General features: G+C 41.6%; 1 protein-coding gene across 1 annotated transcript in view; it reads right to left on the reverse strand.

The window, feature by feature from the left end:
• Positions 1 to 5864: 5864 nt before the first annotated feature.
• LOC113083287 (integrin alpha-L-like) overlaps positions 5865 to 12562 on the reverse strand; it is a 39968-nt gene continuing 33270 nt past the window's right edge. The window contains exons 27-31 of the mRNA XM_026254433.1: positions 11845 to 11958; positions 11587 to 11688; positions 6592 to 6615; positions 6222 to 6332; positions 5865 to 6136 (exon numbers count right to left, since the gene is read on the reverse strand). Of these exons, the coding sequence (XP_026110218.1) occupies positions 6053 to 6136; positions 6222 to 6332; positions 6592 to 6615; positions 11587 to 11688; positions 11845 to 11958 (435 nt within the window). The 3' untranslated portion in view covers positions 5865 to 6052. The remainder of the gene's footprint in view (positions 6137 to 6221; positions 6333 to 6591; positions 6616 to 11586; positions 11689 to 11844; positions 11959 to 12562) is intronic.

The raw sequence follows: 12562 nt of genomic DNA on the forward strand, positions 1-12562 counted from the left end.
GGAGAGAAGAAAGAGAGGAGTGGAGAGGAGAGGAGGAGAGCGCTCTGTGTGCTCGCTCACGTTCTTGCGCTCCTGTCTCAGCTCCTGCAGGGTTCTGCTGAGCTCCACACAGATTTTCAGCGTCATGATCTCGGACAGCTGCTCTCTCTGAGCCGCGTAAGTGTTCAGCTCGTTCAGCACATCCTGAAACGGCTGCTGATTGGTCAACCTGTGGAGACACAGTCAACAACACCAGCACATTGAGAGCTGAGCGGCACACACACGACACGAGAAGAAACACACACACCGAGAGATCTTCTGAGAACCTCAAGTTAGGAAAACTATGTTCTTAGAATGTTCAAAACATTCTGTTTTTAATATGCTCTAACAACATTCTTTTATTGGTTATGTAAACATTATACTACTTTCATTTACAAACATTATGAGAACTGTGCTCTCTTAAACAAAGAGTAAGAAGTTATGTTTAAGAAACATTAGACGGATGTCCAGCTGATATGTTTGAGAATAGACCACTTCAGGAAATGAGGTCTTTGTGCTAAAGATCTGGAGCAATGACTAAAGAAGCAGATCACTCTGAAACAAGTCAAGGTTTAATAGTCTAACCGACTGCAACTTTGTGTCCTGCTCTTCTTTGACGCCTCGTCTGGAATATTTCTTGAGAGGTTCCTTCAGGGAAAACACACACACACACACACACACACACACACACACACAACACACACACACAGGTAACAGGTTAAACCCAGGAGAAACATGCTCACGCCAGACCACCAGTGGCCTTCAGGAACACAAGATCACACACCACTTCAACAACTCACTGTGTGCATGGAGAAATGTACAAGTAATATACTGGCAGTTTTTACAAACACTGAGTCGCAATACAAAATGATGGGAAGTTTTAAGTCTGTAGAAAAACTTACAGAAAAATATTTAAAAAGAAAAAAAAATAATATTTTTTTAAAGATTTTGCTAAAATGTTATAATACAAATACATTCTTCAAATAAATAAAAATAAAAATGAATTGAAATAAACTTATGTAAAAAAATTATCTACTTCACTACAAGAACTATAGTTGAGTTAAAAAAAAAACCCTAACCATAATATTTCTAATATATAGGTTCTACAGTTTTAAAATTGGGGTCTTCTATCGTTCTTGTTTTAAATTTCAGGGATGGGGGGATCTCCCTCGAGTGGTAGAGGGTTCTTATCTCAGGGGTTTCGGGGCAGACCGGCTAGGCGTGTCACACACACCCTGACTGGTTTGGCGTAGTTCTGCTTCGACTCGGCTCGGATCTTTGACAAACTTCACGTACGCTCCAGCAGATCCGTCCATTCTGACGTGTGTCTCTCGATCACGGTCGTGCTGGTCCTGCAGACTAGACCAGACTTTGAGAGAGTGTGTGTGTGTGTGTGTGTGAGGTATGTAAGACATTCTCAGCTCTCACAGGTGTGGTGCATCGAGTGTGTCGCTCTCTTCCCACATGTACCTCTCAAACTAGCTTGACAGGTCGATCTTCTTCACACTTGCAGTGACAAGACAACCTGAAGGCCTCAGCTTAAATTCATGCAACTTCTATTTTTTAAAAAGAGCCAACTATAAATATTATAACCTAACTCAAATGGTTCAGTAGGCACACACACACACACACACCACTGTATCTTAGCCTTAGCTGAGTCTGTATTAAAGCTCTTGTTCATCAGACACCCATCTATGTAAACAGGTAAGTGTGTGTGTGTGTGTGTGTGTGCTCACTGATCTACTTCTGTTGGTCGAGAAATTATTCCAAAGCAATGGAGATGAGAAACAGTTTATTTGATCTTTACTGCCTTTCACAGATGAGCAGACACTAGTTCCTTAAACCAGTTTAACCTGAAGAAAACCCGAGACAGTGAAAGTAAATCTCAGACACGGTCACGTGACTTAAAGAATGAATACTAGTACCAATATAGGTAAACATAAAAAAAGGATCGCTGTAGAGACACTTAATTTATTCCTAGACGTTTAAAATAAGAAATGCAGTCTGTACTTTTTTATGCAAACATCAAGCACGCATTTATCATTTAATGTTTATATTTTTATTTAAATTGTGAATGGTTTCAGTATAAATACCACACTTTCAGGGTCACAATGGCTTAATAAAAAAAAAAAAAAAAAAACTAATCTACATCAAAATCGGTGTCGTTTCATTTTTTATTTCAAATAAATAGTTTATTAGTTCATGTGTGCATTGTTGGTGGAAAGGTCGGTTTCACCTAATGCTTTATGTCAGTGTACATTAAATATGAATAAATGCGTTTATGTAATTAGACATAATTTCGGACAAGTAAACTATACTTTCTAAATGATAAAAACGAGCTGAATCATGACTGGACTTCACTTTAAATGATGTCCGCGGAATAATACTCAAAGCGTCAGGATAAATCTGAAGCACAGGTGAAATAAACTTGATAAGAATAAACTTACCCAAAGATCTGAACCCCAATCCATGATCTCTGAGAGCTGAAGAAGAAAACCACTGCAGCCTGTCAAATAACTCAAGACATCAAACCTCGAGGACGTTTGTTTTAACTCAAAGCCTTTCCATAAATAACCGCGTCTTTCGGGTGAGGAGACTCTGTTTCGTTTCCTCCCGGTAAAGATCCTGACAGTGAAGAGAACATGAGATTACTGTGAGCTGTCAGCACGATCGAGTTTCACCTCAGCACACCTGTTCACAGGTGACTCCTCTCACTGTGCTTCAGTGCTCGTTTACACTCGATGGACTTATGACAAAGGACTATTATGCCATTACAAACTTCATTAAGAAATACAATTAAAAATGTAAGTTATTTATGCTCGTATGCTGACAGTGGCGTTTGTGTTCAGGTTTGTTATAATACTACACTGACATCTACTGGATCAAATAAGTTAATACAAATAGCTGTTAATTAAAACGAGATCAAAATGAGCCAATCACAGTCGTTTGATCTCAAGTGGTTGGACCCATCACAGTCGCTTAATGACTGAATGGACCAATCACTGTTTTCTGTTAACTCAGTCTTGACGGATCAGGGAATCCGCTAACACTTTAGAATACTGTTTCCTTATTGCATAACTAATAATAAATTATTAAATAACTAACTACTAAGGAAGATGTGTTAACTAATCACTATAATGATTGTGTTAAGAAACAGTCAGATAACCAGTAACTGATGTATCCTGTCATATCTCCTGTATAGTGTTCAAGCCTGAAGCAAACACTGATTTATTCAGACGAATCATTCTCATGGAGGGTAAACAAAGCTGATCTGTACAATCTATTCTTCATCCTGTAAATTATCCAAGTTGGCCACTAGATCAAGCAAAGGCCTGAACTGGCCTCGCTCATCACCTCCATCGTCCCACACAAGACCTGGATCTCCTCCAGCTTTGGGTCGCAGCAGAAGGACTCAAATAAAAAGTAATAAAAAGTGCTATACAAATAAACTTGAATTGAATTGAAATAAGCCTGGGCCGTGACCAAATTCTCACCACAGCAAAACCTCATTGTTCTCATTGGCTACAAACCTCTCTTGTAGCCATAGACATGGATACTATTATTACTTCAGCCTATATGGTTGTAGCAGTCGCTAGCACAAGGCAGCCTCCGCTGGTGTAGTAGGCTCCTACTGGGCAAAGTTACATCCAGTGGACGTCTTTTTATGTCTTTGCTGATGTTGAAAAAACGTCCACTGAGGAGCCAGAATGAAAGTTTTTATGACGTCTTTTTTTGATTGTTCTGTACGTCCAATTTAGATGTTCAGAGAACCTCCTTACAAGGTTACAAACTAGTTCAAAAGTGGTCAGAGGAAATATTTTCAACATTATTTAAATCAAAGACATAAAATCTTTGAATATCTCAGCAGAGGAGGATCAAACATCTCCACAAACTGCTTCACTCATTAGATTGACTTTATTTCTGTCAGACATCTAGAGAAGCTCTTATTGAGAATTAACACAGGTTTAAATGTTGATACTTGATTCATCTGAAGTCACCATTGTGGTGGACAGTGTTTGGTTTAGTTGGGATCTTGGTCCTCATAATTCTTGTGTTAGCTCGTCTCTAGCAGTGTTTTAGAAACACACGGTTATAACAGCCAGAGAAAAGACTAAGCTCTTTTTTAGGAGCTTAGATGGTATAGGGTCTATCATACATGTTGTTGGTTTAGCTGATTTAACAAGTTTATACAATTCTTCCTCTCCTATAGTAGAGAATGAGTGGAACTGTTCCTCAGGGGGTCTATAGTGCACTGTCTGATGTGATACTGTAGCTGACGGCTGAATGGTTACAATTTTTTCTCTAATAGTATCGATCTTAGAAGTAAAGTTGTTCTTTACTAAACTTGAGGTGATTTTTAATTAACTCTTTTTTTATTTAAGTGTTATATTCCTTTGATGGGACTGGACAATTATGGAGTTTCATAAATTGTTTGTAAGGTAAAATATTACCAACATCATCAAATACAGATAGAATCCAGTCCAATGTGTTGCTCGGTGCCCATTTATATTGTGATCCCGCTGGGTAAAGATGTCATAGGCTGTCATTGGCCAGTGTTTTTTAGATGTATGCTTCAGACACAGGTCACGCTGAAGGCATTCCCCAGAGGACTTTATTGTATGTCTGCTTTTTGTTCTTGCTGTTTCTTAGAAACCAAATTGAGGTCTTCTTCTGGCTTACTGCACTTGAATCATCAAAAAAACATTTGCATCTCAAAATGCCTGTCTTGGTGAGTATTCACATAAACAGAGTCTTTTCAGAGAAAATTAGATGCTATTAGTGCATTAGGTATTAAAGTGACAGTGAAGACAATGCAGTTTATTTTATATTTGATTCAATTTCTATAGTTTAAATCTAGATTAAAGACCCATCTTTTTAACCTGGTTTACACATAACACACTACACATTTCTAATATTCAAATCTATTAAATGATTTTTAGGCAGCATTAATTAGGTTAACCGGAACCGAGAACACTTCCCATAACACCCTATGTACTTGCTACATCATTAGAAGAATGGCATCTACGCTAATATTTGTCTGTTTCTCTCTTGTTCCGAGGTCACCGTGGCCACCAGATCCAGTCTGTATCCAGATCAGAGGGTCACTGCATACACCTGTATCCAGTACGTATCCAGACCAGATGGTGGATCAGCACCTAGAAAGGACCTCTACTGCCCTGAAAGACAGCGGAGACCAGGACAACTAGAGCCCAGATACAGATCCCCTGTAAAGACCTTGTCTCAGAGGAGCACCAGGACAAGACCACAGGAAACAGATGATTCTTCTGCACAATCTGACTTTGCTGCAGCCTGGAATTGAACTACTGGTTTCGTCTGGTCAGAGGAGAACTGACCCCTGACTGAGACTGGTGTCTCCCAAGGGTCTTTCTTCATTCTGTCACCGATGGAGTTTTGGTTACGACATCACTGAATTCAATTATGAACTGCCTTTAACTGATAGACAAGTGTTAAGTGTTGTCATTTTGCAGTATTGACAGACTATTTTATTTAATACTGTAAAGTGTTTTGACAATCTGTATGGTTAAAAGCACTTAAAAATAAAGTGACTTGACCAGTATTTCTTACTTGAATAAAGCCACCTGTAAAGCTTTAAACACTGTTTAATTTGTGTCTTAGTTCTATTATATTTAGTAGTCCTTTTACTTATAAATTGCTCTTTTTTTATTTTATTACAGATTAATTCAACTATTTATTTATTTATTGTCTTAAGATTAACACTAATACTCAGTATGAAGGTTACTCACAGAACACTTTTCTTTGAGATTTGAGAAAAAGACAGACAAAGCTTAAAAAAAGATTGTCAAAGACTTAAACTGAATAAAAACTACAAAATTAAAAGCTTTTTAATAGGAAAAAAAGTGGAAAAGCCATTACAACACACGCTTGATATCCTTAAAGTAAACATACTGAACACACTGAAAACGAAGAAACCTTTGACATAAATCTGGACCAATAAAACATCATTAACATAAAAAAGAATCTTGAGGCCTCCTTCAAAACACTGACTTAGACATCAGTTTTCTTTGGTGCTGAAGTTGATGAGAACCACCGTCCTATTTTCATACACTTTGTGGGACTTTACTGTAAAAAAACCACACTACACACACACACACACAAATTGGATTGAGAATTTGAGAGGTGAATGATGAGATCAACTGCAAGGTGACTTGATTGGTTCTTACCTTCAGCAGAAGGACTAATATGATAATGAGGAAGATAAACCCGCCCACTACACCAGTGCCAACAATCAGCATTCGACTGGGAGGAACGACAAACTCCACCTTCACTGCAGTCTGAGGAAAATCATCACAACCACTGGCACTAGTAAGGTTTTTACTTTACATAAACACACATAAAATACACTGAGCGCATAAATGAAATGTATAGAAGTAGTGATAGAAATGTATTATTTAAAATAAGTAGAAAAAAATAACAACAAATTTTCACTTATCAAAACACCTCTACTAGTACAGAAATATAACGGTTCAGATGTACACTTAAGATGATGATAATCTTTTAAATGAATTACTGAAGAAATAAGAAAGCGGGTACCTGGGATCTGTGGAGATTGTATTGCTGAAAGAAGAAGCAATATTTTCTAGTTAAAAAGTGATAGAACAGTGTTCCTCTCTAACTGTGAGATGAGCTCATGAGCTGCAGGTCTGTGCTGTGAGTTCAGACTGACACTGATAATCACACACACAGCTGCTCGTCTGTACAGGGCAGCACAAGCACAACATCAATTATAACTGCAAAAATCAGCTTTCCCAATGCCAAATATTTAATTATGTTCTAGCAGAAGCTTCATCAGTGTATGATTCATTTTGAAGGCTCTGAAACCGTGAAAATGACTGCAGGTCATGTCAGTGACCTCCAGGTATTGCACACTTATATAATGCCAGGAGAAACAGGAGTGTGTGAGAGAGAGAATGACTGCTGACTGGTGAGATCCTGACTGAGCTGGAAACTTCAACTAAAGTAAAAGTGATTACACGACTGTATTTACGTTTATGTGCTGTCCGCACAACTATCAGTTTGATCTGGTTATTTGAGAATAAAAAACACCGTCAGCAGTCAAGCCGACCCTGTCCTCTTCCTTCCTACACAAAAACTTTGCTACAATGGTGCCAAAACCCGGGAAGGAAGAAGGTGAGCCGCCATCATGTAAACACCGTCCTCCACGCCATTTGCGGACATAATCTCATTCCTCACGGTCTTGCATCAAGAGCAACATCAGACCCCGATGGTGGCGTGCACAGGGGTTGGCAAACCTCTGCCATCTGTCTCTCTCTCTCCCCCTTCCTGCTCTCCCTCCTCCTTCTCTCTCTCGACCTATCTGTCTACCTAGGTCCCTGTGACGAGTGGTGCGGTGCCGAGAGACGTGGAACCCACCGGTCTCGAGTCCCACGGAGGAGATGGAAGGATGTAAAACAGGAGCGACGACAGTGACGGACGAGAGGGGACCAGGCCTGGGCTTTTTTTTTATGTTTTGGTTTTTATTTGTGCGCATCAGTTGTCCGTGAGGGGCTGATGTGCTGTTTTGTGTTTATTTTGATTATTAAAGTCTTGTTTACATTGTCCGCCGGTTCCCGCCTCCTTCTTCCCTCGTGAGTCAAAGAAGCCTTGCTCAGGGGGGCGGGACTGACTGCTGCTTCCGGGTCGGACACCGCTCTTGTTACTCCGCTCTCTCCAAGGCAATCGTTTATCCCAATTTCTGCCACAAGGCAGCGGGGAGGTCTGGGCCGGCCTGTTGGCATTGTGGGGACCCGGAGCATTTCATGGATAGGTGTGCAGTAACTGATACCAAATACCTGTGAGTATCAAGGGGGGTACCGATCAGGTCTTGGTGGATTCAGGATGTAACCGAACCTCGAACCACCAAAGCCTGAATCAACCTGAGACATTGGATACAAACCGCTTGGTTAGGGTGCGGTGTGTGCACGGGGATGTGGTGCAGTATCCTGTTACCTAAACTCATTGTTTAAATCTTATGTGCCCTCCAGAAGTTTGTGCTCTGCAAGTGAAGGACGCCTTGTGGTACCATCCCAAAGAAGTTCAAAATCTCATTTTCAAGAAACATCTAAAGACTCATCTCTTTCGCCTGCACTTAACCAACTAACACTAGCAATTTTCCTTTTCTTGTCTTTTCATTTTATAAAAAAAAAAAAAAAAAAAAACTGGCTTTGCGTTCTATACTAGACTAACTGAGACTTGTCATGGCACTTGTATACTGTTGTTGTTCTCTTGTTGACCTAACTGCTTCTATTGTTCTCATTTGTAAGTCCCTTTGGATAAAAGCGTCTGCTAAATGATTAAATGTAAATGTAAATGTAGTGCCTGTCATTATCCAATTCTGGGGACAATAACATAGTGTTGAGGTGGCATCTGATAATTTTGGGAACAAATTGGCCCAGTATTTACTGAATTTTTGGGTTGTTTGTGCAAGGATGCCTCTTGGGGAGAAAATGCACCGGAAGGGGGTGCGCGAGTGCAGGTGGGAGAGACTGAACGGGGACAATGGACTACTATTTCAGGGGAACAGACTGAAATCGAGTGAAAAGATTGGTTGTATCGAGTTACCCAAGAAGCTCAGACAAAAGATACAACCCAATTATTAGTTCCAAGGAACCACAGTGAAATGCTTTTCCAAGCGGCTCTAATTCTAATCTAATGGCGGGGCACTTAGGACAGGCAACGACACTAAATCGCCTCATGACCCAATTCTTTTGGCCCGGCATTTACGAGAGTGTGCAGGTGGTGCGTGTCTTTTCCTGAATGTCAGTTAGTAAACCCAACGGCTTCCCCAAAAGCCCCTTTTCGCTCCCTCCCATTAATGCAGGTCCCCTTCGAGAGAATTGGTATGGACCTCATCAGGCCATTAGAGTGATCAGCAAGGGGAAATCATTTTGCATTAGTCATAGTGGATTATGCAACACATCCTGAAGCAGTGGCTCTCTGTTAAGAGTTTCGATTAATCTCTTGAGTGGGGATTCCGAAGGAATCATCCAGGAAGACGCCAAGGATTGGGATAAATGGCTAGGACCCCTGTTGTTTGCCGTGCAAGAGGTCCCGCAAGCCTCTACAGGGTTTTCCTCCTTCGAGCTTCACTACGGACGCCAGCCCCGTGGGGTGTTGGATTTCCTAAGAGAAACTTGGGAGGACGGACCATCTCAAAGTAAAAATGAAATTCAGTATGTACTGGATTTGAGAACAAAACTCCACACTTTGGGGTGACTATCGAGGAGGAATTTGTTGCCAGCCCAGGACAGACAGAGCCGGCTGTATAACAGGGGGACTAAGTTGCGAAAATTTTCACCGGGAGATAAAGAACTTATATTACTCCCAACGTCAAGTTCTAAAGTACATGCAAAGGGGCAGGGACCGGTTTAGGTCACACTGCAAGTTGGGGAGCTCAATTATGAGGTACTACAGTCTGATTGCAGAATCAGTGATGCTGGTGACGGTGATCAGTAGAGACAAGGATCTTGGGCCAGAGGCGAATGTCAAAACACAATCTCTCGCTTTGGCCCAAGGTGGAGATCACCTCTTGCCCTCCCAGCTCACTGATTTAGCTAAATTGTAAGCCCAGTTTCCAGATGTGTTTTCGCCCCTACCTGGCCATACTAATCTTATTCAGCATCATATCGAGACAGAGCCGGGCGTGGTTGTTTGCAGTCGGCCATATCGCATTCCTGAACACAAGAAAAAACTAGTTCAAGCCAAATTAGGCGCGGTGCTTGAAATGGCATTGATAGAAAATTCAACTGGGGCTCAGTTTGTTTTTGTGTGGATTATTGCAAGGTGAATGCTGTGTCAAAGTTCGACGTGTATCCAATGCCGCAGATTGACGAACTGCTTGATCGCCTTGGTGCAGCTTGTTTTTATTCGACAGTGGACTTAAAGGGATATTGGCAGATCCCCTTGTTTCCATTGTCCAAAGAAAATACATTTTGGATTACACCAATTTCTTACCCTTCCATTCAGGCTGCTCGGGGCACCGGCCACCTTCCAGCGTCTAATGGATGCGATTCTACGGCCCCATGCTGCATATGCTGCTGCCTGTTTGGATGATATCATTATATTTAGTAATAACTGGCAGCGGCTTATGCAGCATCTGAGGGCTGTCTTGAGATCGCTGAGGGGGGCCGGATTCACAGCCATCCCGAAGAAGTGTGCAATTTGGTGTGTGGAAGTAAGGTATCTCGGCTTCCGCTTGGGTCATAGACAGGTGCGTCCCAAAATGGTCCAGTGGATGGAAACATGTCAGCAGGCTTTTACCAAGGTGAAGGCTGCTCTATTTGGCGAGCAGTTGTTACACTCTCCTGATTTTTATCTCCCTTTTGTGCTGCAGACAGACGCATCGGACAGGGGTTTGAGTGCAGTCCTGTCCCAGGAGATATATTAATCATAAGCTCTCTAAATGAAAGACTAAATACAGCACCATTGAAAAGATGTGTCTTGCCATCAGTTGGGCCATCCACACCCTCCGCTATTATCTCCTGGAATGGGAATTCACCCTCTGTCCGGACCACACTCCTCTGCAGTGGCTTCACCACATGAAGCATACCAACGCGCGGATCACTTGGTGGTATCTTGCTTTACAGCCTTTTAAGTTCAAGGTGGTCCACAGACTGGGTGTTCAGATGGCTGTGGCAGAGTTCCTCTCCAGAAATGGGGGGGGGGGGGGTGTATGTGGCAAGGGGGCATGGTTCAGCGAAGTCTGCAGCGGGAGAAAGAGAGTCGGGAGATGAGCTGTGATTGAGTGGGTTAAATGCAAATAACGAACATCTGTGTCTTGTTTCAGTAATTGGCATGGAGAGAGTATATAATGCCAAGGGAAACCGGAGTGTGTGAGAGAGAGGAGTGCTTACTGGTGGGATCCTGACTGAGCTGGAAACTTCAATGAAAGTGAAAGTTATTACACGACTGTGTTTATGTTTATGTGCTGTGGGCACAGCTATCTGTTTGATTTGATTATATGAGAATAAAAACAATCGTCAGCAGTCAAGCCGAACCTTTCCTCTTCCTTCCTACACAAGAAAATTGCTACAGTGACATAAAAGAACAGCTAATTCTGACAGGTCCATTAAGTCAAGAGAACACAGACAATAAAAATAATTTCAAATTTTTATTGAATAGATTGCAAACAAGTTGATGTTCCTGAATTGAAATTTGGCAGTATAGCTCAGTTCAGCAGCAGCAGCATTAGGGAACGCTCACGCAGTTTAGGACTGTGGGAGCTAAAATATCCCCCGTGAACAGAGCAGGCAACATAAAGCAAATGCCACGCTATGCATAAGGAGGAGCTGGGGAGGTGGTGGGCAGCAGAAAGCGAGCAGCAGCCTGTATGAGCAACTGAATGTGCTTTAAATAGGGCGCCTTGTTTGAGCTTTGGCGATTGAACAGCGAGGGGAGTTTACCAGCCGAAGCAGATCAGCTGACGGGACAGTGTTATTAATAAATAGCATTAGCAGCGTCTTGACTACCTGGCCTGCCAGAACTGATGCTGACGCTCAATTTATTGGTTCATGCCTGATGTGGATTCACCTCCAGTCCGATAGATTTCTGCTTGTAGCGGCTTGTGTTGTAGTGGAGCTCAGCAGTGATGTTGAACACTGAATCCCTCCTGAACTCGTAGAAGGAAAGTTTCTACAGCACAAGAAACAGTTTGGGATCAACATAAGCTTTTAGACTTAATAACTCTTAAACACCCTGCTTTTGTCAGATGCATGACAGCATGTGTGTGTCTGTGGATGCATGTGTGATTGTGCAGTTCTGTAGTTCAGATGTGTGTTCTTCACTCACGCTCTCGTATTCCTTCACGTTCTGGAGTTTTGCGTCTGCTGTCAGGTTGAAGTGAACTGATGAAAATTCCTTCAGATAAAACTGAGGACACTCAATCTTCCCGTAGTGACCGTCCTGAAACAATACAATCAAGGGGGCAGAAGTGGAGAATGAGATGTGTTTTAGACGTGTTTACTGTGATTGCATGTGATCTGATATTAAAGGGATAGTTTCTTCAGAAAATATCTTCACCTGAAGAAGATATTTTAAAGGCATCGTTCACCCAAAATGAAAATGATTTTTTCAGCCTCAAGGCATCCTAGGGGTATATGACTTCCACTTATTCATTTAGCTGACGCTTTTATCCAAAATGACTTACAATTGCTATATTTGTCAGAGGTCGCACACCTCTGGAGCAACTAGGAGTTAAGTGTCTTGCTCAGGGACACATTGGTGTCTCACAGTAGATTTGGACCTGGGTCTGTCATCTCAAAGGCATTTGTCTTATCCACTGCACCAACACCACCCTTCCTTCTTACATGTGAATCCAGCCAGTGTTATATTTAAATTTGTCTTTAGTCTTCCAAACTGTTTTGGATGCATTGAGGGTGAGTAATACATGGGCTTTTTTTCACTGTTGGGTGAACTAACACTTTAAGAGATGTCTTCTTGTATTTTAGTCAGTGGTTTGGAACAGCATGAGGATGAGATCAATTATGACAAAAATTAGTGTTAGGTG

The sequence above is a fragment of the Carassius auratus genome, unplaced genomic scaffold (genome assembly GCF_003368295.1).
Source record: "Carassius auratus strain Wakin unplaced genomic scaffold, ASM336829v1 scaf_tig00037531, whole genome shotgun sequence".
NCBI classification, from domain to species: domain Eukaryota; kingdom Metazoa; phylum Chordata; class Actinopteri; order Cypriniformes; family Cyprinidae; genus Carassius; species Carassius auratus.